The sequence below is a fragment of the Lissotriton vulgaris genome, unplaced genomic scaffold (genome assembly GCF_964263255.1).
Source record: "Lissotriton vulgaris unplaced genomic scaffold, aLisVul1.2 SCAFFOLD_211, whole genome shotgun sequence".
Taxonomy (NCBI): domain Eukaryota; kingdom Metazoa; phylum Chordata; class Amphibia; order Caudata; family Salamandridae; genus Lissotriton; species Lissotriton vulgaris.
Genome location: NW_028251874.1, coordinates 47688 through 72864, shown reverse-complemented (window position 1 = coordinate 72864; position 25177 = coordinate 47688). Strand labels below are relative to the sequence as shown.

The following is a 25177-nucleotide window of genomic DNA, read 5'->3' as shown; positions in this document are numbered from 1 at the left end:
CTGAGTAGAATGGGGGAAGTCGGACTCTTTGAGTTCTCACAGCGAGGAATGAGATGATCCAGTCCAAGGCTTTTCCTTGTATGCCGATGTTGCTGAGGGGATGTATAAGGGTGCTGTGGCAGACTGTGTCGAAAGCGGCGGATAGGTCGAGTAGGATGAGGGCCACTGTTTCTCCGTTGTCCAGGAGTGTTCGGATGTCGTCGGTCGCTGCAATGTGGGCTGTTTCGGTGCTGTGTTTGGCTCGAAACCCGGATTGAGATGGATCAAGGGAGTTGTTGGATTCAAGGAAGGCGGCGAGCTGTCTGTTGACGGCTTTCTCGATGACTTTGGCCGGGAATGGGAGGAGGGATATGGGTCGGTAGTTTTTAAGTTCAGAGGGGTCTGCTGTGGGTTTCTTCAGAAGGGCGCTGAGTTTGGCGTGTTTCCAGCTTTCTGGAAAGGTGGCAGAGTTGAACGAGCAGTTGATGACATCACGGAGATGGGGTGCCATGATGGAGTCAGCTTTGTTGAAGATGTGGTGGGGGCAGGGGTCAGTAGGTGAGCCAGAGTGGATTGAGTTCATGAGGCGAATTGTGTCTTCAGTGGTGATTGGGTTCCAGGCGCTGAGGTTGTTAGTTGGCGGAGTAGGATCTGAGGGGGGTGGGAAGGGTTGATCGCTGGGAGTATTCTCGAAGTTGTTGTGGATGTCGGCAATTTTGTTGTAGAAGAAGGAGGATAACGCGTCGCAGAGGTCTTGGGAGGGAGTGATGTCGTTAGATGCTGCGGTGGGGTTGGTGAATTCTTTGACGATGTTGAAGAGTTCCTTGCTGTTATGGGTGTTGTTGACGAGACGATCCTTGAATGCTGATTTCTTGGCGGATCTAATCAGTTGGTGGTGTTTGCGGGTGGCTGTCTTGAGGGAGGCCATGTTGTCGGAGGTTGGGTTTTTTCTCCATATCTTTTCCAGGGTGTGGCATAGCTTCTTGGATTTTTTAAGTTCGTCATTGAACAGGAAGCCTTTTTGCTTGCTGATTTCATCTGGTGCTTTTTCAGGGGTGCTAATTCGTCAGCACTGTGGGTAATCCATTGCCTGAGGTTGGTGGCCGCTTGGTTTGGGTCCATTGAGAGGGTGGGAGGGTTTTGGTTGAGTGATGTGAGGAGTTGGTCGGAGGTGATTTTGTTCCAGTTTCTCTGAGGAATAGGTTGTGGGCGGTTGTGGGTCAGGGTGGTTTTGTAGCTGAAGTGAACACAGCTGTGATCCGTCCAATGGAGAGCTGTAGTGCGATCGAAGGAGATGTGCTTGCTGGAGGTGAAGATAGGGTCGAGCGTGTGTCCGGCTGTGTGGGTGGGGGTGTCAACAAGTTGTTTGAGTCAGAGATTGGCCAGGTTGTCCAGAAGGGTGGTGGTGTTGCTGTCTTGTTTGTTTTCAAGGTGGTAATTGAGGTCTCCTAAAAGAATGTAGTTCTCGGAGGCGAGGGCGTGTGGGCTGACGAAGTCCGTGATGTCATCGCTGAATTGAGTGCGGGTACCTGGAGGCCTGTAGATGAGGGTGCCTCTAAGTGTGGTCCTAAGGTCGGTGTGGATCTGAAAGTGGAGATGTTCGGCGGTTGCAAGATTGTCGTCGGAGCTGGTTGTGATTTTGATGGTGTTCATGTGGATGATGGCGATGCCTCCTCCTGTTCGATTGGTGCGGTCTTTTCGGATAATCTTGTACGTGTCCGGTATGGCTATGGTGTTCATCAATGTTTCAGTAAGGAAGGCGATGTCAGGTGACGCAGTGTCGAGTAGGTCCCAGAGTTCTGTTGGGTGTCTGTGGATCGAGCGGGTGTTGAGCAGGATGCACTTTAGGCGGTTAAAGTCGGAGCTGTGTTTGGGGGATGTGGATTTGGTGAGGGTCCTGAAGCAGTTGAACTTGAAGGAGAGGCAGGCGAATGGGCCGCGAGTACGTCCTGGAGTAGCTTCGCAGCATAGTGGTGTACGTCCGGGGTTGAGGGCGAGGAGAGTAGCGGCATCATATGATTCTAGAGGGTTGGGAGCGGCGGGGACCAGGGGGACAGGCGCTGGGCGCGGTCCAGGCACGGACGGGCGTAGACGGGCTTACCTTTGGCGCGACCGCTGCGTGTGAACGCTGCGCGCAAAGTCATAAATGGATAGTGGAGGGGGAGGGGCGAGGGAGCGTCAGCTGGGAAGGCGGGAGCGGGGTGGATACAAGGGCAGGGCGACACAACAACAACAACAAAATGGCCAGCGGCCTTGCAAGCAGATGCCCTTCTAGCAGCAAAATAAATGGTTAAGCAGTAACACACAGCGCATTACGGTAATAGAAATACAATGCAAGGCAGCAATATTAATCGTCAGTTTCTCTCTCAGCAAGCAGCGGAGATGCGCTACGATACCAATCAGAGGCGAGGCAGGTCAGGTAGCAGCGTGGGGGAGCGACCTCGTCTGCAGAGAGCAGGGACGGTCACAGCGCGATATGGTCAGAGCTGCGCAGGTAGTATTCGTGGGAGGGAGGGTCAGCTGGGAAGGCGGGAGCGGGGTGGATACCAGGGCAGGGCAACACAACAACAACAAAATGGCCGGCGGCCTTACATGAAGCAAGCAGATGCCCTTCTAGCAGCAAAATAAATGGTTAAGCAGTAACACAGAGTGCAATACGGTAATAGAAATACAATGCAAGGCAGCATAGGTGCTCGTGGGGCAAGAGGGCATTATAGAACACAAGGTTGTTAGTAAGCAAGCCCGATGATGAAGCATGTCACTTTTTGTGAGTGAGGGCCGTTTTTTCTCACTGAGCACGTGCCAACTTTTATTATCCACTTTCCTACTCCTTTGTGTTTGTTGCGGTGACAGTACTCACTCTGGCAGAGGGGCACGCTGCTGACTTGGACTGGCATCAGCTCTATTGCCAGCGCTGGTGGGCTCAGCCTGTGTGTGACATGGTAACTCACAGAAACCATACCGCTTGGTTGGTGAGCATATCGCAATGCTGACCAGCTTCACCAAAATGGCAAGTCAAGCGTGGCCAACTTTGGGTCTGGGAATCGATCCGCATCCACAATGCCGTGGTACGAGCGGCAAAGAGGACCTGAGCTACCATTAATTTGCCCAACACACTGACAAGTGTCAGTGAACACTTCCTGAAATGCCACGCATTCTCAACGCTACGGGTAGTGCGGGCCGGCAGAACTGCAGGGTTACCCCGTGAGTCAGCCCCCGACTTATTAAAATGTCTTAAGGCTTCACAATTATATTTTAAGTATCTAAGTAGCGAAGCCATTGGGTAGTGACTCCTCAGTGATGCCGCGTTGTATCGGCCCGTGGTGTGTCCAGTCCTAATACATTGTAACAAAGTAGAGAGCTGCGAGGGGAACAGCGCACAGCATGCATTGCCACTCAGCCATGGTGCACTATAGCAGCTTAGAAGGCGCTATAATGAGTGACTTTGGATTTCAGTGCGGTGATGCGGACCACCACACTAAACTGCGTTAGTCTAATGCCTCATGCATGGTACGTGGGAGGGCTGGCCATACTGATGCAGCTAAACTGAGGTCGTGGGCACGTGGCGCGCCAGCTTACGTGGCGGTCGGAATCTAAGCTATAATAAATTATTTTTATTTTGCTTTTTATGAGTTGTTAGTGAGTGTATTTTGAAATACAGCAGCCTGCCAGGCTGTGACCCAGACTACTGTTAGCTGACTATAATTATGAAGGGTGAGGCAGTGGAAATATGTGTCGAGGCCTTTCACATCCTACAAGACTGGACTCGATAGAGAGCCACCTGGCCTGTCCTCCCAACAGGTATACGAGGCTGTGGCCGAGAGCTTCAGTCGGTTATCACATCTCCAAGCACATCAGCGAACACATACTGGAGAAAAACCATACCATTGCAGTGAATGTGTGAAGAAATTTGGTCCGTTATTAGACCTCAAAGTACATAAACGAACACACACAGAGGAAATACCATACTATTGCAATGAATTTGGAACTAGTTTTAGTGATTCCTCAACTCTCGGGACATTCAAGTGCAGTGAATGTGGGAAGATCTTCAGTCGAATATTACGTCTCCAAACACATCAGCGAACACATACTGGGGAAAAACCATACCATTGCAGTGAATGTGGAAGTAGTTTTAGTGATTCCTCAAGTCTCAGGATTCATCAGCGAACACACAGGAGAAAACCATTCAAGTGCAGTGAATGTGGGAAGAGCTTCAGTCGAATATTACGTCTCCAAACACATCAGCGAACACATACTGGGGAAAAACCATACCATTGCAATGAATGTGGAAGTAGTTTTAGTAATTCCTCAAGTCTCTGATTCATCAGCGAACACACACAGGGGAAAGCCATTTCAGTGCAGTGAATGTGTAAAGAGCTTTAGTGGGTTATCACAGCTACAAAAACATAATCCAACACACACTGGGGAAAAACCATACCATTGCAATGAATGTGGAAGTAGTTTTAGTGATTCCCCAAATCTCAGGAATCCTCAGCGAAGACACACAGGGGAAAAGCCATTTCAGTGCAGTGAGTTATCAAACCTACAGAGACATCAGCAAACACACACGGGAAAAAACTATACCATTGCACTGAATGTGTGAAGAAATTCAGTCGGTTACACACTACACGTTAATAGCAACAAGTTCTAAACTGGAGAATTTATATTTAGGAACAAGTGGTTTGTACGGCGATTAGTGGCATAATAAATATGAAACCCAATACTTTATAGATCTGTATTAACACCTTGGCTGCTAGGCATTTTCCCCCCCTGTGCTGGAAAATGATTGAGTGCATGATTCATGACGAGCTCAGCTCGTCATCAGCACAGCTCAACTGTGCATCATGACGAGCTGAGCTCGTCATGAGCATCGAAAGGGTTAATGATACATAACCAGACATCCAAACACCACCCATGTATGGACATACAAAAGCCTTTAAAAACCACACTACAGAGGTGTGTACCAGGATTTACTTTTACATCAACATGAACTAGTTTATGATACAGCAAGAACAATCATGATGCTATGAAATGTACACAATGATGACTAGATTTTACATATTAATAAGAAATGTATGTTTTTAGATATGTAATAAAACAACAAATGTATTTGAATTCATGGTATTTGACTGCTGAGTGTATAGAAGGAGATCTTAAATGTGATTAATTCCCTAAACTATAAAGATAATTTGTGATGTCAGCAAGAAGCCTAGTTTATTTGGCAATAGAGGGGTCAAATCTTGATAGCATGACTGCTTTCAGCAGGGAGTCTGTCGCAGGTGGTATCAGAAGAGACTATTGTCACCAGTGTGCCTTCTCTCAGAGTGGGAGGCGGTTCTTTGCTTGAGATGCTCAGCAGACTTTTTTGTTTTACTCCTAAAGCGAGAGTTTGCTTTTTGTAAAACCAATAAATAATGTACTTGATACGCTGAGAGCTTTCTACAAGGGAGTCTAGGTCATTTTTCCTATTTTTTTCTGTTTGAGACAGCCAGTCTTTACATAATGTTCCTGAAGAGAAGCAAGTAGGTCAGAATGCCTACCATAAGTAGGGCGGACGGTCTGATGTACTTACACCAACTGCCCCAGGTATGTTGGTCATTGTTGTGAGGGTTGTTGAGGTTCTGACCTCTGTTCAAACAGATGGTTACAGTGATAGATTCTTCTCATCAACCTTCAAAATTCTATAATTTATTTTGATAATCCGTTTAGTACAATTTGCTAATGGATTATACATGAGAACCACGGCCATGCTTTCATCTCTTTCTCATGCATTAGGGATCAGGAGGTTGTCTATGATTCTTGGCCTCTTCTTCACCTTCTTTAGTCCTTCTGGGATAACCTCTTCCACCAATTTATCCTTCAAGGATTCCAGTTGTTTTTTAAAGAGCCCTATTTGACCAGTTTCTCCAAATTTGTAAAACTGTTGAAAGCGGAGATTCTTCCTTAGAGACCTTGGTTGGAATTTTGCAACATTGTGTCTGGTGCTGTGTAAAACCAGTGTGCCACCCTCTGAGGCTGTGCTGTTGAATTAGATCTGTAAAAAGTAGTGTGCAGCTCTCTTTGGCTGCAACTATAGTTGGTAAAGCAAAGGAAAAAGGGCAAATACTTTCAAAGTGCAAAATAAAACAATCACCAGTCCAGCAATATACATAAATCATTCAGAAAAGGGGGGTGGTGATGAACAGAGTGTCTGAATTAAGCAGACCACTCTTACCCAGTCCAAAGATCAGGGCTTGATCCAGCACCGTTTTTTAGCTCACTGCACCATCCCAGCTCAGAACTTGGCTATATGCAAATTAGTCTGACCCTGGCCCAGTGCATCATGGGAACAGGGCAGACCAAACTACCAAGCCAATTCTTATACTGGGAAGGAAACAAGCTACCGGGGACCGGTTTCTGGCATTTCAGCCGTCTTCGGCCCGGCTTGCTTGAATCCTGATGGTGCAATGAGCAAGGGACTCACATCTGAGTGCACTGGGCCAGGGACAGACTGATTTGCATATAGCCAGGTTCTGAGCTGGGATGGTGCAGTGAGATAAATAACGGTGATGGATCAAGCCCTGATCTTTGGACTGGGTAAGAGTGGTCTGCTTAATTCAGACACTCTGTTCATCACCACCCCCTTTTCTGAATCATATACATGAATCAAGCATGTTTTGTAAAATCAAGGAATGGATACAAGAAGGCGAGTACACAAGGGAAAGATACAAAAGAGGAAATAGCAAAAGGGATGGGATTAGGAGGTAATCACTCAACAGTTGGATGCAGACGATAAGAACCAATAATTTAGGAGTTAAAGGCTTAGATGCAAGAAGGGATGATCTAAATGTACGGCTGCAAGGAGGCAGGAGCTAAAGGGGCAGAGCCAAAAAGACAGGCGATGAGGGGCTGGAGCTGTCTTGATTGTATTGTATTGTTATATTTATAGAGGGCTTACTACCCCTATATGGAGCACTGAAGTGCTTGCATACATGAGTAGCAAGCTACATTATGTGTAGGGTGTGTGGTTGGAAGGGTGTTGTATTTGTTTTGATTCTATGTGGGAAGTGTTTCCATTTTGTGTTTGTGGACCTCTGACTGGGGTGTGTGCAGCTCATTGTGCAATGAGACACAGTGCTAATCAGTCTGATGGATTCGGAGGTGTGAAAGATATGCACGCTATTTTGGTTTTCATCGCTCTGCAGGTCCATTTCTGCTATTTCTTTTGTTCATAATCCCACTTTGGTGGTTACAGCACTGAGTCGTCCATTCTGAGATACTATGTCTACTGTTTAAAGTTAATGGTCCTGAGCAGCCATAGATGAAAGGGTATTGATATGTTGAGATATCTTCTGGAATGGACTTTGTTAAAAGCATCCCATATCTCCTTTTCATTGTGAGGTGTCGAAGTGGTTGCCGGTGGTAGTATCTAGTTAGTTCGATCAGATCAGTATAGTCTCTGCGCTGCATAACACGTCTGCAGCAGGTTTGGCTGACTGCCCCAGAGCAGTTGCATGGAACTGCCCATGGACCACCTATAGTGTCTGGATTACAAACTGTAGAAAACAAATGAAGATGAATCAGACTTTCTAAAAGAAAATCAGTTTCACTCATTACTACTTTGTCGGCAGGAGACACGTTGATGGAATTAGAAACTCTTGAATGTCTCATGAAAAGGTAAAATAAATGCGAGTCTAGGACAAAAGCACCCAGCGTGATTCAGGCTGACGCTCTCTATCTCGAGGGTACCATGAGTGAGGCAGCTCTGAAAACCACAAATAACTGTTAACCCCCAGCAGCTCCAGGGAAGTGATTGTCCTCATTAATGCCAACTGTTGATAAAAATGCCTGGAGTGTATTTCAAATTCAAGGAAGCCAGGCAGTGTTGTGTTCCATCATTACCACCCAATTGACTTCAGGATTCAGGTCACGCAGCAGCTGGTGGCCGTGCGGCGCGGGGGTGTCCTAGAACTAGGTCTCACTCACCTGCGTCGCACGGTCGCCATATATGGCCAAGTGCGCGGGGGGGCGGAGCAGCTGGGAGGCGGGAGCGGGGAGGGTACAGAAAGCTAAAGGGGCGGGGTTAGCGGCGGTGGCGGGAAGCAGGGAGGGAGGACAAACGGCGGCAAAATACAGGAAGGAAAATACACTTACAATAAAACGGGCAATACAGAACGACAAAAACACTCTAAATACAGCAAAAACAGCAGGGGCAGGTCAGTCGAGCACTTTGGGTAACCTGTTGAGAGCGGAGTCTGCAAGTTCTGGTCAGTTCAGACAGATATAGATACATTTCATTACCTAAGGCCTTGTAGCTGAATTCTGCGCTTAGTTTGGTTCTGCTCTGAGGTATTGGCTTCGGAATTGACCTACCAGTGACTAGCTGAAAGGGGGATGGTTGGATGGTGGTCTCTGCTTGGGCAGACACTTAAAAGACACTGGACACTATGTACACCAAGGGTCTCATTTAGATTTTGGTGGACAGGTTACTTCATCACAAGCATGACGAGTATCCCGCCCACCATATTAGTAGTGCATTTAATCCAGTGACAATTGTAGTACGATGGACTGGGATATCTGTCACATTTGTGATGCAATAACCAGTCTGCTAAAATCCAAATCAATCCAGGTCCGCAACCAATGTTGCAACAGAGAGAACCAGCATTACAGGAAAGGGGCCTAGAAGTAACTGTAGACCCAGAGGCACTGGAAAGGGAATCTTAGTTTAAGATTATGGACTGATAGCAAATGAACCTTGGATCTGCTGTGGCTCACGCAACAGGCATCTTGTCCCACTTTGCCAATGCTCCCCCCAACAACAGAGAAGCATGCTGGCACCAAACACAAAACATTGTCAGATACCATGGTAAGGTAAAAAAAGATAAAAAGCAGACACATATTGGCAGCAGAGATCTCGCAGGTATATTACTGGCTGTGATGGAATCTCTGTAATAAATGATGCAATCTTCCATCAAACACTTGAACCAACCCGGGTAAGTGGCAAAGATAACTTAACAAACAGAAAAGTAAAGACAAGAGTTGGAACTTCAGCTGCTTCAGTGGGAACTGGCATGTTTTGTCAAGTGTGAATGGAGCTACATTTGTTATATACTTCCTGAAGCATTACCTATATTATATACTTCCTGAAGAGTTTTCTTTGTCATATGGTTCTTGAAAGGGTTACCGTTCTTATACATTTCCTGAAACTGAAGTGACAGCAGCACATCCTGATCCATCTCTTTTTCCACAATCCCTCCTTTTTTAAATAAAATCTTGTCAAAAAATGAGAGAGGGACCCCTTAGTAATGTCTAGGGAAGTGAGGTACTAAACCTAGGCAAGAAACAGTTCCCTTCGCCCAATTGAAATCAAAATATAATAGTCAAACAAACTCTGAAATAAATGTAAAAACATTTTTTTTTTGGTCCTCATTTACCACCATGGTTTCAAGATTAGGCACCGATGGAAGCACGACACGCTGTCACAGCATAAAAACTGGCAGAGATTATCTAACGTGGAGTACAAACTTCCCTCAGCAGTGACGCGTTCCTCCAGAGGCCATCACCAGAGAAACCTAAGGTGAGAGATATAACGCAGGGTGACCATTACTGCCATTAATCACTGGAACTCCAACCGGAAAAGGCATTACTGGAAGATTAAACCATAGCTGCTTAATCATCGGACCCGGGGGGGGGTGGGGGGGGCGCCAAACGGCCTACTCAGTGGACCCAATTCAACAAGTACCAGAAGGCTCTTTTATCTTGACTTCCAGCCCTGGCCAGATCGAGCCTAGACATCTGCAAGACTGAGGTAGGCCAATCATTAAGAGAAGGTGGTAGGGGGTCTTTCCGTTTTTTGCATATTTCCCTTCTGGGAAGTAGGATGGAAGAGAACAGCAAACTTTTGGCCAGGCTCCGGACTCCATCTAAGACCCCAAAGATTACCAGGGAGAGGTCTATTACCACTTGAAAGCCCAACGAAGCAGTAAGTGTCTTACTTATAGCGTCCCAAAATGGAGCCAAACAGGGGCATTCAAAAAACATGTGAGCATCTGAGGCAGCTACCAAGCCACACCTGGCACAAGCCACTGGGTTTCCTTGAGAGAATTTTTACAGTCATTGTGGGGAGTAATATGCTCTATGCAGAGTAAAAAGGTGGTTCTTGCGTAACCATGCAGGCTTTACGATGTCCCACAAAACCTTGCACGATGTAAGCCACAGATCTTGTACAGTGCGCCCGATGAGTAGGGAACCCCACCACAACCCGGGTAGCTGAAAGTCACCATCCACTTCTTCCTGAATCAGATTGTACCATAAGGAAATCTCCTTTTTGGCCGGAGGTTTGTCTAATAATAGGGAGACCAACTGACTGTAGCCACCAAGTGGACGGGAGGGCCGGGAGATGTAGGAATGGGCCCAGCTACCAATCTGCATATATTTAAACCTCGAGAGATTTGGACCCACTTTATTCTTTAAACACTCCCATGGGAGCAAGCACCCTTCCGTAAACAGATCACCCCAAACCTCCAACCTGGCTTCCTTTAAGGGAATAACTAAGCTGTCTCCTAGCCACCCAGGACTATCAGGAAGATCCTAAAGAGGTGAACTCCTAGAAAAGTACCCCAACTTTATTGATGTCCTTACTTTAGCCCAAGTTTTTGCCATCCCCTGGAAGACCCTCAGTTTGACCTTCTTGAAAAACTTGGGGTCCCCAAATTTAAACAGAAAGCCTAACTGAGCTACTCCTTCCCCTTTAAGCAATGCTGAAAACATGCTCCCAAAGCCGGAGTCTGTAGGCATCTTTAACAGCATTCGGGCATGGAAAAGTTGGAACGCCCATGCATAGATTTGCAGATCCGGAGCTGCTAAACCACCTTTCTCCCATCGCCGCCTAAGTTTCTTCCATGCAATTCTAGGGATATGTTTATCCCAGATAAAAGAAGTAATATCCCCCTGTAATTTTACTAATAAAGAAGGATCAAAATATAGAGGAATGGTATTAAATAAAAAAGAAACTTTAGGTCAAATGGTCATTTTGGCCAGATTGACTCTCCCTAATAAAGATAAAGGAAGTTGTGCCCATGATCGCATAAGTTTGCGACAGTCCTTTGCAACAGCAGCAAAGTTAGTTATGGCAATTTGATTAATGTTCTTAACAACATTAAGGCCTAGGTAGCGCAAACTAGTACCAGACTGTATACCAGTATCACAATCGTCGTCATTCCATACCATCATCTCATTTTTTGAGGCATTAATCTCATACCCTGAGATTTTGCCAAAATCCGGAGCTGCCTTGATTACTGCAGGAAACGCAGTGCCTATCTCTGATGAAAAGATAAGAACATCCCCTGTAGAAAAAGGGTTTAATATTTATGTCCTCCCTCAACCGCTGGGCGAAGGGTTATAGATATAAATCGAATAAGAGAGGGGAGAGTGGGCACCCCTGCCGTGTCCCCCTTGTGATGGTAAAGGGGTACGATAATTCTCCATTGACCAGGACACAAGCTGTAGGGCTCTGGTACAAAAGGGTAACAGCCTGGTGAAAACCCTCACCGATGTTAAACTTGGCCAAGGCCACCGACAGGTACAACCAATTTACCCTGTCGAAGGCCTTGGTGGCGTCAAGCGTGAGAACCGCCAGTGGAAGGGCATCAGTTGTTGCCATATCGATAGCCCCTATCAGATCATAAGTCAGCTCATATAGCTGACCGCCCTTAACAAAGCCACTCTGATCACAATGTAAAATATCAGGTGCCACTGAAATAATTGTTGTTCAGTATACAAGTACTATCTCATTATTGCATTTTATTTAAAAATTAAAAAGATTTTTTTCATAGAATCTTCATTCCATAATGTAAAAAGATTAAAAACACAGCATGTTACACAATTTATACAAAGAAACAATTCTCCCATCCCACAAGTGTTCCTATTGTAACACAAAGAATGATACAATAATTTCTGTAATAAATTCTAATTATGACCAGCATAAAAAGAAAAGAGACAAAACAGTATGACGTGACCCCTTGTCAAATACTCATACACGTTCAAAAATGGATTCTGAAACCCCCTAGTCAATGTTTTGATCCCATCAACATTCAACTAGATTTGGTCAATCCTTGAATTATGTTCACCCCAGCGTCGACGCGTTTTGATGGTATCCAAATTATAATGCCATCTTTATCAAGACCAAAACTTTTTGTCTTCTGTTCTTATATTCCACAATGTTATGTCTTTAATCGTATACAGAACAAACACATATAATCAGAAAATCCCATCATAATATGACAATGATTCCAACAATCAACTTTCATCTTCAAAGTTTTTTACATATTCAGTTACCTGTAACAATGCTTCTTTCAATTCTCTCAATTGCAGTCTTTATTCCTTTGTGATCAGGTTTGGTACAAGAGGGCATACATGGCACTTTCTAAAGCTGTTTAAATAATGTGCCCTTCTTTCTTAATCCCTCCTTGTTCTTTATGCATACCGTTTTTCCAGAATCATGGTTGTGTTCCTTTTTAACCAAAAACAATCCCATCATATTATCATCATCCTTTAGACATTCGGCCTGCCCCAACAATTATTGCATATTAGGTTTCATATGCAAAGGCTCTCAAGTATTTCTTACTATCTTGACTTTTACCTTTTGTATAATTATTGTTCAAGAGGGAATGAACCATATTTTATACTACTTAACTTTAACGCACCCCTCTCCCTCTGTAGACATTGTTTAGCCACACTTATCTCTATATTACATTTGTACTCTGTGTACAGCTATATTGATATATCCATCCTGACCTAAACTATACACAACCTATTCTCACCTTCTGAATTTGGTCACAGCGTTGTTTATAAAATTGCAGTGTTTTACTTGATATGCCCACATCGGTTGGTAATCTATATCGGGAAGGATATATGAAAGGAAAAAATGGCCTCCAATCAGTGCCCTGCAATTTGATTAATGTCCGCCTAATGCTATTAATCGTTCTTATCGGTTGCACTTTAGGGAATATTACTACTAATCTTCGTATCCTGCTATGGTCAATACCATGTCGCAACTGTCAGAAAAAGAACCATGTAAAGGTGTCACTGGGTTGTGCTCTGTTTGAAAATATAGTTTGTTCAAACGGCGGACGCCCGTTATCGGGCACTAAAAAAAAGTTACCTTAGGTCGTGTTCCTGTGCGCCTATGAAGAAAGTACCCTCTCTGTTTCTTCGGCGTCCTGATGCGCGGTTTTTACAAATTGGCCGTCGTTTAGCTATATGATCTGCAAGCGAATATACAGAGGCTTAATATTAGCGCTTACTCTCTCTATTGACTACCTCTAATTATTTAGCACCTATGTCCTATTTTGTACCTTTTAGTTTGGCGAAAAACACGTTGTACTTGACATCAGATGCACGGCAATCTTGATCTCCTATGTCGTGCGGACTATTTCCTTATAAACAGAATACTGTGTCTTAATATTGGTCCTTACAGTCACGTGGCCGCATTAGCCACAATCGGCATAGAGCAGCGTGGCTCATTGCTCCTTATGGCCACGCGATTTATCTTTTTCTTTTTATGCTGGTCATAATTAGAATTTGTTACGGAAATTATTGTATAATTCTGTACAATAGAATCACTTGTGGGAAGGGAGAATTGTTTTTCTTTGTATACATTGTGTAATATGATGTGTTTTTAATCTTTTTACATTATGGAATGAAGATTCTTTGCAAAAATCTTTTTAATATTTAAATAAAATGCAACAATGAGGTAGACTTGTATATTGTACAAAAATAATTTCAGTGTTCGTTTGACTATTATATTTTGATTTCATTTGGGCCAAGGGAACTGTTTCTTGCCTAAATAAAATCTTGGCCATGTGCATCTTCCTAAAGCTGTACCTCTAGCGAGTGGAAACTCCATGTGTGCTCTTTCTGTACTAAGTTACTCTGAGAACACTGGAAAAAAAATCACCTCTTTTCCTGAAGTAAGAAAGAGTGACATGTTCAATAGAAGATTTAGTTGAATATCTGTGTTTGATGAAATCTCTCTTGGTAACTTTCAAAAATGGTAAAGAAGAGAAGTCTTTTACAACTAGTTCAATATTGTGTATTCACATTCTCTTACATTTCCATTTAGTAATTTTAAATCTCTTTACATCCAACAGGAAACCAGCCTTGAATGCACAATTGATTGTGAATAATGAAAGTAATTGGGCAAATCTAATAAAAGAGGTTAGAAAAACTTAGCTCCAATATTGAGGGAAAGATCTGCACAGTCAGAGACTGAGGAACTTGAACATAAACTGATAGATCCTGGAAGGAGTCAAGAGAACTTCAATGGATGCAAGAGTCTGAGCTGTGCACCTCCACACAACAGGATAAAGAATGACCTCTTGAAAATTAAGGCAACAACACTGACAAACTACCTCCTGTATAAACAGGCGTCCAACACCAGCTCTGATCATTGGATTGCTGTGAGGTGAATTCAGCATTGCTCCGCTTCCTGTAATGATGGCAGAGCACCATTCAGTGCTCTAGGTGTATAGTAAACTCTTTCTGGCCAAACCACAGGAGCAAGAATAAAGCACAATAGAGTGAAGCCAGACAACTGAAGGATAAAGGAAAAAGAGGGTATTTGATCTACAACAGACTATACCAATTTGCATCGACCAGAAGAAAGACTAATCTTTTCCCGTAAACATGCAAAACCATTATGCAATCTAAAGACATACCCACCTACAAAGAATCTTTACTCGCCAAAAGTTAAAAAAAATGTCATTGTGAGATTTGAATTTAAGCATCCAAAATACCACACACATACAGGGAACGTGAGAATAACACAAGTGCTTTATCAACCATGTTAGCTCTTCAGAAAATGCAGTCATGGGATGCAGACAAATATAAACCCGACCCAGATACACTAACCAAGGAAGAAGAATCAAACAAATGCAGCAAGAGCTTTAGTTTGTCATCACTACTAAAGAACCATCAGCAAACACCCACAGGAGAAGCAACGTGCAATAGCAATGAATGTGTGAAGAACTTTAGTCAGTTAGGACTCCTAAAAGATCATCAGCGAACACATACTGGGGAAAACCCATACCATTGCAGTGAATGTGTGAAGAGCTTCAGTCCGTTATCACTACTCCAAAGACATCAGCGAACACATACTGGGGAAAAACCATACCATTGCACTGAATGTGTGAAGAGCTTCAGTCAGTTATCACTACTCCAAAGACATCAGCGAACACATACTGGGGAAAAACCATACCATTGCACTGAATGTGTGAAGAGCTTCAGTCAGTTTTCACATCTCCAAAGCCATCAGCGAACACACACTGGGGAAAAACCATACCATTGCAATGAATGTGAGAAGACATTCAGTCGGTCATCAATTCTTCAAAGACATCAGCAAACACACACAGGAGAAAAACCATTCCATTGCACTGAATGTGTGAAGTGCTTCGGAAGGTTATCCCAACTCCAAAGACATCAGCTAACACATACGGGGGTAAAAGCATACCACTGCAGTGAATGTCTGAAGAAATTCAGTCGGTTATTAGACCTCCAAATACATAAACGAACACACACAGGGGAAAAACCATACAATTGCAATGAATGTGGTACTAGTTTTAATTATTCCTCAAATCTCAGGATTCATAAGCGAACACACACAGGGGAAAAACAATTTAAGTGTAGTGAATGTGGGAAGAGCTTCCATCGGTTATCACACCTACAACGACATCAGCGAACACATACTGGGGAAAAACCATACCATTGCAGTGAATGTGGAAGTCGTTTTAGTGATTCCTCAGCTCTCAGGATTCATCAGCAGAAACACACAGGGGAAAAACCATTCAAGTGCAGTGAATGTGTGAAGAGCTTCAGTCAGTTATCACATCTCCAAAAACATCAGCGAACACACACTGGGGAAAAACCATACCATTGCAGTGAATGTGGAAGTAGTTTTAGTGATTCCTCAAATCTCAGGAGTCATCAGCGAACTCACACAGGGGAAAAGCCATTCCAGTGCAGTGAATGTGTAAAGAGCTTTAGTGGTTCAACAGCCCTAGAAAGACATAATCGAACACACACTGGGGATAAACCATACCATTGCAATAAATGTGTGAAGAAATTCAGTCATTTATCAACCCTCCAGGGCCACCAGCGAACACACACAGGGGAAAAACCATACCATTGCACTGAATGTGTGAAGAGCTTCAGTCTGTTATCAACCCTTCGAAGACACCAGCGAACACACACGGGAAAAACCATCACCACCCAGCGAGTGAGGATCCGCAATGAGACTGCTCTTCAGCACACCCATCCGTATACATAACACAGTACAAGGAATTGCTCCAGGGTCCTACTCACTGTACTTTCATGTTAACAGCAACAAGTTCTAAACTGGAGAATTTATATTTAGGAACAAGTGGTTTTTACGGCCATTGGTGGCATAATAAATTTGAAACCCTATACTTTATAGATCTGTATTAATTATACATAACGAAACATCCAAACACCACCCATGTATGGACATCCAAGAGCCTTTAAAAAATCTGACTTCAGAGGTGTGTATCAGGCTCAAACCCAATTTACTTTAATGTTAACATGAACTGAATTATGATACAGCAAGAACAATCATGAGGCTATGAAATGTACACAGTGATGACTAGATTTTACATACTAATACGAAATGTATGCTTTTAGATATGTAATAAAACAACACATTTATTTGAATTCATGGTATTTGACTGCTGAGTGTATAGAAGGAGATCTTAAATGTGATTAATTCCCTAAACTATAAAGATAATTTGTGATGTCAGCAAGGAGCCTACTTTATTTGGCAATCGAGCCGTCAAATCTCGATAGCATGTATGCTTTCAGAAGGGAGTCTGGCACAGGTGGTATTAGGGGGGACAACTCTCGCGAGTATGCCATCTCTCAGAATGAGAAGCAGTTGCTTGCTTGAGATGGTACTATTGCTCCTTCTGTGTTAATGAAGAGAGAAGTACTACCAGTAATACTGAGATCTGGCCTTCACTTCTGTTTTAGGAACTTAATTCAGTCGTTTTTACCCAATCAATAGCTGATTAATTTAGGAAAACTAAAATGTGTCTGTATCCTGGCACTCCTCTTGTTAATAATCCATAAAAATACCACAGACTGTTGAGTACTTGAAAGCAGTCTGCCATACAAGGTATTTAAACATGAATTTGTGAAATACAATATTGTCTTTTTTTTTTAGGGTTCTTATACAGCGCTGCTTTAATAATGTCTGATGGGTTTTCTTCAAGATCCCTTTCTTCTTTCGAAGAAGTTTTCCATTGATGGACCCAATGGGATTTCCGATCAACGGCTGACAATCCTTCCAACTCTAAAGAGGGCTGGTGGGTGGACCATTGTTATGGCTGGTATAACGCTTTCTTGCATTTTTGATAGAGTGCCCTGAATCCAGCCCGTCTTTCTTTAGTGATGTTTCTATTTTGAGCTACATTTGAAGACTGTCCTGCTCATTTATAGTTTGACAGGTGGCCAACAGTCTGCCAGAGGAACAGGCGTAACAACTTCCACTACCCCGTTGGACTACCGTCCACCATATTTAGTGACCTGGCTATCCCTGTGTCTTCAGAGGGGCAACAGGAGGTCCTCTAAAACCACCTAAAGTTTGCTGAGTTGCTGGCATTTTTCACACAGTTGCCCAACATATTATTTTGTTTTACTCCTAAAGTGGGAAGGCTACAGCTCTGATTCCCTGCTGCGCTGCATTACGCTGCTCAACGCTGCTCAACGTGACCACGTGACCGGCACTCTCGGACCAGATCGGATTGTGGAGCGGAGAACAGCGTTGAAGGCTTCAAAAAAAAAAAACGCGAAACGCCGTGAATACCGAGGAGGTACCGTGCAGGGTACCGGAAAAACTAGAAGCTTATAAGAGCGCGGAAAATAGTGAATTGCGATGAAAGGAACTTGTAGTTTGTAGTGTGGGGGAGCAAAGGACTGAAGCAGGAAGCCTTGGACTCTGTTTTGGCAAATAGCAGTCGGTCAGCGTGCAGCGTTCAGCCGAGGAACAGAGGTGAGTGAAACTACAGAGTGGGCGAAATTAAAGAAAATACCGCCAATTGAATTTTGTGGGGTACCAAAGGAGACGACCCATGTACAGAGTTCTCTTTTTTCGATATTAAGGATATATTAAGGTGGATAGGGCATTGAAGGCTTTGGCCCTTGAGAGTACAAGAGTGCTGCTACCCGGCAATGCACAGTCTCATTGAGCTGTCTTTTAACACCGGCTGTGTGCCTAGTGCTTGGAAGCAGGCTACCATCATTCCTATTTTAAAAAAACCGGCCCTCGACCCCACTAAATCGGAACATTATCGGCCGATTTCCCTGCTTCCTTGGCTAGCGAAACTAGCAGAATCTCATGCTAACCGCATCCTGTCACTCCATCTGCAGGAAGCGAAAATACTGGATAATTCGCAGAATGGGTTCCGTGCGGGTCACAGTACCGAAACGGCTCTTCTAGCAGTGGTCGAGAACATCAGGAAAATGTTGGACCTAGGTCAAACGGCGGCACTGATCCTATTGGATCTTAGTGCCGCGTTTGACACGGTGTCCCATCAGATCCTCCTCCATCGCCTTGAGGAGGCCGGAGTTGGAGAGAGAGCACTCGAGTGGTTTCGATCTTTTCTTACTGATCGAACTTTTAAAGTATCCACTCCCCCTTTTGTTTCTGCTCCCCGTCCGATCCTGCAGGGTGTCCCACAGGGGTCGGCCCTAAGCCCTACCTTATTTAATTTGTATGTCCAACCGTTGGCTCAGGTCGCCCATAGCTTTGGTCTCTCCATGGTGTCATACGCCGATGACACGCAGCTGGCGGTGGCACTTAACGGAGAGACCAACATGGATGCTGCCTCTTTTCAGACCGCGCTAAAAGCTGTGGCGGGCTGGATGGCAAACAACCGCCTCCAACTGAATGCCTCTAAAACCGAGGTTATTATTTTTGGTAGGGAAAGTGAGCTTTGGGGCGATCAGTGGTGGCCATCTGAATTAGGCCCTGCTCCCACCCCAGTGGCTGAAGTTAGGAACCTTGGGGTGTGGTTGGATGATAAACTTTCATTCACCGCCCACACTAAACGGGTTGCCGGAACTTGTTTTGGTGCCCTGAGGTGTCTGCGACCCATCTTTAAGTATTTTGATGCTGACACGAGACAGATCATTGTCCAGGCCACAGTTTTGGCTAGATTAGATTACGCCAGCTCTTTATTCTTAGGCGTCAATCAAGCTGAACTAGTGCGCCTCCAGCGGGTGCAAAATGCGGCCGCCAGGATGTTGGTCGGTCTTCCAAAGTTTGTTTCTGTGCGTCGCACTATTCAGGATCTTCACTGGCTGCCTGTGGGGCAAAGAATTAAATTTAAAACTCTTTGCCTAACTTTTAAAATCTTGAAGTTGGCTTCCCCCCCTATTCTGTCCCAATTAATCTGTCATTATGAGCCATCCAGAGCCCTCCGATCCTCAGGGACTAATCTTGCTGTAGTGCCACGTTTTAAAAAAGCAAGGATGGGCGGACGCTCTTTTGCTGTGATGGCAGCAGCTCTCTGGAATTCCCTGCCTGCCTCCCTTCGCTCCATTCCTGATCTGCTCCCGTTCAGAAAAGCTCTGAAGACCTTTTTATTTTCTACTGCTTAGTCTTTTTTAGCCACTAGCTCCCGTGTTGTGTTTTTTACCTTCTCCCAAGCGCCGGGACGCCTCTTGGCTGCGGCATCCGTGCGCTTTACAAAATAAAATAACATAACATAACATAACATAACAAGAGCCCGAAAGGGCATTCAAAAAAAGATACAAAACCCTGATCTTAGCATAACGGAAGGAGAAGTTATGGATTTGGAAGAAAGGGACAAAGAGTTAGTCAAGGGAGGTACAAAAGGTGCACATAGCAAGACAACAGCATGTAAAAAAGCCCCACTGAAGAAGCAAATACCCCCGGATACCGTACTGCAGCAGTGCTGCCCAAGGAGGTAAAAGGGCAGTTCTTCTGTTACAAAATCAATTAAAGACTTTGTGGGGAAACATTTCAAAGGAAAGAGTCTGAAAGACGGGTAACTAAGTGTGGATATAAATCGCCCAACCTCTGCAAATATGGTATGCTCAACTTCAGTAAATACAGTATGTCTAGGACAAGATTCACGGGTACTGTTAAACTTTAATCTCTCCGGAGCATCGTTGGACCCAAGACTGTCCTCATCCCCAAGATTATCCCCAAGACTATATGCCTCGCCGAGTGTCCACAAGATAGGAAGGGAGGCGGATGAACGGGGGATAGAGGTAGAGGAGTATTCAAGAAATATTCACTCTTCAAAAGGATGAGATGGAGGACGGAGCGGAAACCTATCAGGAAAAAATAATTGACTCCACCGGACATTGTGTCTAATTTTGAGGTTACGGGGACTACTAGTGCTTCAATGTTGGATGCGATGTTGATACTGCAAAATACTTTGCAAGGTCTGTTCGAGCTAGCCGTATTAAATAATGAAGCCTTAAAAGGCTCAAAGGGACCAGTTTAATATTATGATAGGGGAGTTAAAACAAATTAAAGATCTTATGCCTTCCATGGTTAGACCGGTTGGAGAGCAACTTCGAGAGGGGGGTAGACAGTGACCCAATATACCGATCGAGAAGTCTAAACCTAGTGTGTATGTAGGATACCCAATGATAATTAAAAAAAAGGAGTGAGAGGAGGGGTTTCAAACTACGTATCCTACGTCCACGAGTGTGGGAGGGTAAGAAAAAAATTAGATGGACTCGATCTTCTACACAGCAGAGACCAATTAATGAAGTTTCTGAGAAAGAACAAGAGGGTGAAAAAGAGTCAGTAAGGTTTTCTCAGCCAATGGAAAATAAGCGAGGTAAAGGAACTGTCTCTGATGAACCTGAAACGGTAGTCAGAAGTAAAAAAAGCATAAGAGATCCTAAGAACAAGAAAGATAGTACTGATAAGGATTGTGTGGCATCAGAACAGGGGATAAAGGTAAATAAGAAGGGAGTGAGACCGCAAGTTGGTGAAAGTATTGGCACCAAAGGGCATGTCGAGAATGGTGTCCTCCAAGAGAGAAGTATAAGTATAAGGGACCCATTAAGGATCCCCCGAGAGTTAGATGTAAGAGGTAGTTCAGATTTATGGTTATATTTTGAGCCGAATGACCAGGGAAAAGGGGGGGAAAAGGTGAGGACATTAAATAGATCCCAATTGCTTTTCTCTCTTGCTAATTGTAAAAGTTTACGAAGTATTGGCACAGCAGATCTTAAAGAAGTGGGGTTTTCCTTGAACACTAAGGGGACTGAAATCACTACGGTTCTGTTGTATTCTGAATTAGTTAAGTCAGCATTAATTAGGGCGGAACCAGACTTACATAAAGAAGGTATTAGGTTAGTTAAAAAGATAGAAATGCAAGGATCAATTACACAGGAGAGACCATTCCTAATAACCCATGTAGGTTTGGGACAAAGGCAGGTCAGAATGATTGGTGCCTGCTGGGAAGAAAAGGATGATATAGAAATCACAATAAGAAATAGGGATCAGGAGTTAGGCGAAGAAGCAATATTAGCTGGAAATAGATATAGAACCTTGGCATTTCCTGATTATGATATAAACAGGAGCCTAAATGAAATTGATTAGGTAGCTGGGTCGTCGCACAGCCTAACAGTGTTATCCTGGAATATATATGGGTTTAAAAGAATAGATAACGGGGGCGTGGCTAGCAGCCGGAGATGGCGGCAGCATAGAAGGCGAGGTCCGTGGTTGACGCGGCCTCCTAGCAGATCCGTTTACTAATCCGGCAATAAAATTCACCCTGCGGGAAGGTACTGAGGCCCGGGACCGGGCGGCACAATCGGCAGAAAGCAAAACGAAAATCCGACGGAGGGAAGTGGAGTTCATTGCGAAGCCCGCACAGGCCACAGAGCGAAACTGGAGCCGGGGAGCTGACTGACTCGGAGAGCCGACAGGAAGTGCTGCAGGCTGGGCGGAGAGGCGCCGGAAACGAACGCTCGTGGAAGAGCTCCGAGTGCAAGCCGTGACCACAGACCAGCGCTGACGCCGGAATCCAGGTACCCGTGGTCGGGAGACCAAACATCGTCAACTGCTGCCCGGCGAGGAGCGGGAACGACCCAGGCCATCATACGGCAGCGGACGGACCTACCAACCCCGGGTCGGAAACCGCCATCTTGACTTCCGATCATCAAGGGGCCTGAGGCACAGTATCGCGGGAGGGCCACATAACTTGACACGGCACCCTGATTGTGACACGGGGGTCGGAGGGTGTCATTGACCACGGGATGCCTGGCGAAGGGATTTGCCAACAAATTGGACAGTGGCGCAGGGGCGAACATTAGCGCACCGACACTCCGGCGCAGTAGCCGCTACACGAACGTTATATCCTGCACGGACCCAGTCATCCATGGCCCCACATCCCATCGCATGCACGCAGGGATTCGAACATTACTAATGAAGCGTGGTGCAGTCAGCCTCACTATCCTACCCTACTGAGGGGCAGTTTACATCGCCGGCGGCTGTGCCACTGAACACGGCGGCTGGGTAGCGCTACAAGCTCCTTCACAGTAGCGGACCGTGGGCGCATCCCTGCGGCGGCCAGAGCGAACCCGGCTGAGATCCGGAGCTACCGCGGACGGCACCGACTTTCAGTGGACTAAAGAGGGCACGGCAGGGACGACATCCAAAGGACTGGCCACGGATAACTTCCACTGCCTCGGCAACGAAAGTGAGTACTAGGCGGATCATACGGTGATATAGCCCCTACCGCACGACTCGCCAGCAGTCTGCACCCTGTGAGCGACGCACAGTGCAGGTCGTGCCCACCGGTGGCCTGGTAGAAGGAAGAGGGAACGACATCGGCTGGTGGTCAATACATCTGCCCAAACACATACGTAAGCAACTAGAGAAGCTGCGAGCCTCCGCCGGGGCTCCTTCCCGGCAGACTCTGCTCCCTAAGGATATTGTTCACAGCGGATATTCTGCTGCGGGACGCCACTGCAGCGATTACCAAAATGGCGGGAAAAGGGCCAAAGGGAGGGAACACACAGTCACGACTCGAGAGGTACGCATACGATAAAACGACATCCTCCCCAACAGACTCTAAAACGCAGGCGAACAAAGCAGCCGACACGGCGGGAGGTAAGAAAGTGACCCTGGAGGACGTGATGCGGGACCTGACGCAAGTGCAGGCGACGGTGGGGTCGATCTCAACGGAAATAACACTAATACGAGCGGACTTCCACAAAATGTCCGAAAAAGTGAACTCGATGGAAATAGTGGCCAAATCCTTAGTGGAGGATGTCTCAGAGCTGCAAATCAGTATGGAACGGATCTCGAAAGAAAATAAAGACCTGCGTGAGAAGCTGGATGAGCAGGAAGGGCGCTCGAGACGAAACAACATCCGCATAATAGGGGTTCCGGAATCGGAAGACACAAGGGTGATGGACCTATATGTGGAAGAACTGATCAAACAAGTATTTAAGCCCAAGGGTCTTTCCGCCTTTTTCTCAGTGGAAAGAGCGCAACGGGTCCCGGGGGGACGCCCGACACCAGGCGCAACCCCACGGCCGATCATTGCTCGGCTCTTCAATTTCAGAGACAGGGATGCGATCTTACAAGCGGCAAGAAACTCACCCCCAATTAAAATTCAAAACTCTGCATTGGCGTTCTTTCCAGACTACACGGCGGAGGTCGCACGCAGGAGGAGGACATTCTTTGAAGTTAAAAAAGAACTTAGGGCGAGAGAGATTCCTTACGCAATGCTCTTTCCAGCCAAATTGAGGATAGTGGCGGACAGTAAAACATGGTTCTTCGACACTCCGGAGGCTGCACAGGACTGGCTGGAGGGTTGGAGACCGACGGGCCCACCTCGCCGCTCCAACAGACCGAACAAGCACCGCACTAATGGATTTCGTCCGAGCTCCCAGGCATCCGGTGGAGAAATGGATCTACATTCACCCCTGAGCGAGGTTCAAGAACATGAAGATAACGAAGAACAATGACTTCCTGTGATTATTATGGTGGACTGAATACAACTCTGGCCGGGCGGGCCGCCAAGGACACTGGGCGGAGGTCCTCCGTGGACAAGGAGGGGGGCCGCCGACTCCGGAGAGTCCTTCACCCCAGCGAGCAAGTACTGTGTTTTGGGTTTGGGTCAGGCACTCTGCTGAGTTGGGGGGGCGGGCAGTTCTGAGTCCGTTTAGCAGGGGGGCTGGGAAGGGGGGGGGGGGTTTTGCATTTTTTAGACTGCTTCACAAGTCAAGATTGGACTCACGAGGCACAAGGACAAAGTATAGCGAGATCCTGGCAATTTACTAGAACGCACTTAATATGCACGTGGATACTTTTAACCACAGAAGCTATGGCACACACCACACGGAATGGCATAGGGAGGGGGGAACCTAGGATGGGGCTAGTGACACCTCTGCAACTTATGTCTTGGAATGCGAGAGGCCTGGGGGACAAGGTCAAACGTGGCTTGGTATTACAAAGTATAAGGAGATTCCATCCGGCCCTGGTCCTACTACAAGAAACGCACCTAACAGGCACAGCAACACATGCCCTAGACAGGAAAGGCTACCGTATGATTGCTCATTCAGAATTTACTAAGGGGTCCCGTGGCACAGGGATCCTAATGCACCGATCCTCCAGGTACATACTTCAATCCACGAAAATAGACACGCAGGGGCGTTTCGCAGCGGCACTTGGACAGTGGGAAGGGAGGCCGCTGAATGTATTCTCGATGTATATTCCGCCGGCACTGCACACAGTCGCTCTCCCAGAACTGGGGAAATTTCTGTTGGAGCTCCCGGAAGGGGATCTCATCGTAGGAGGGGATTTTAACGCGGTGGTACACAATACCCTAGACAGATTTCCGGTACGAACACAGACTCCCGGGCACTCCCGACTGCATGACTTCCTAGAAGCGCAGGGTTTGATAGACCTTTGGAGACGCTTCCACCCGACCGACCAACAGTACACATACCACTCAGCGGTCCATGATAGTCTATCACGGATCGATTATTTCCTGACACTGGGACACGGGCTCCTCACTGTAGACGACGTACAGGTTAGGCCGAGGGGCATCTCGGATCATTCCCCATTGACACGGACTCTCTCCAACCCAGAACGGTCCCAAAAACTCATCTACCCGGGGTACCTTAAGGTACCACAAGTGGCCAAAAC

General features: G+C 45.7%; 2 protein-coding genes across 3 annotated transcripts in view; both read left to right on the top strand.

Moving 5' to 3' along the window:
• Positions 1-4582, top strand: part of LOC147662720 (uncharacterized) — an 86746-nt gene extending 82164 nt beyond the window's left edge. Inside the window, 3 exon segments of the mRNA XM_086950934.1 lie at positions 3830-4294; positions 4297-4320; positions 4323-4582. Coding sequence (XP_086807060.1) covers positions 3830-4294; positions 4297-4320; positions 4323-4582 — 749 coding nt within the window.
• The window catches only part of LOC147662719 (uncharacterized), a 44122-nt gene extending 27439 nt beyond the window's left edge, over positions 1-16683 (top strand). For both annotated transcript variants that reach the window (XM_086950948.1, XM_086950947.1), the window contains exon 4: positions 14109-16683. In XM_086950948.1, the coding sequence (XP_086807074.1) occupies positions 14801-16282 (1482 nt within the window). In that variant the 5' untranslated portion in view covers positions 14109-14800 and the 3' untranslated portion in view covers positions 16283-16683. The remainder of the gene's footprint in view (positions 1-14108) is intronic.
• The last annotated feature ends 8494 nt before the right edge of the window (positions 16684-25177 follow it).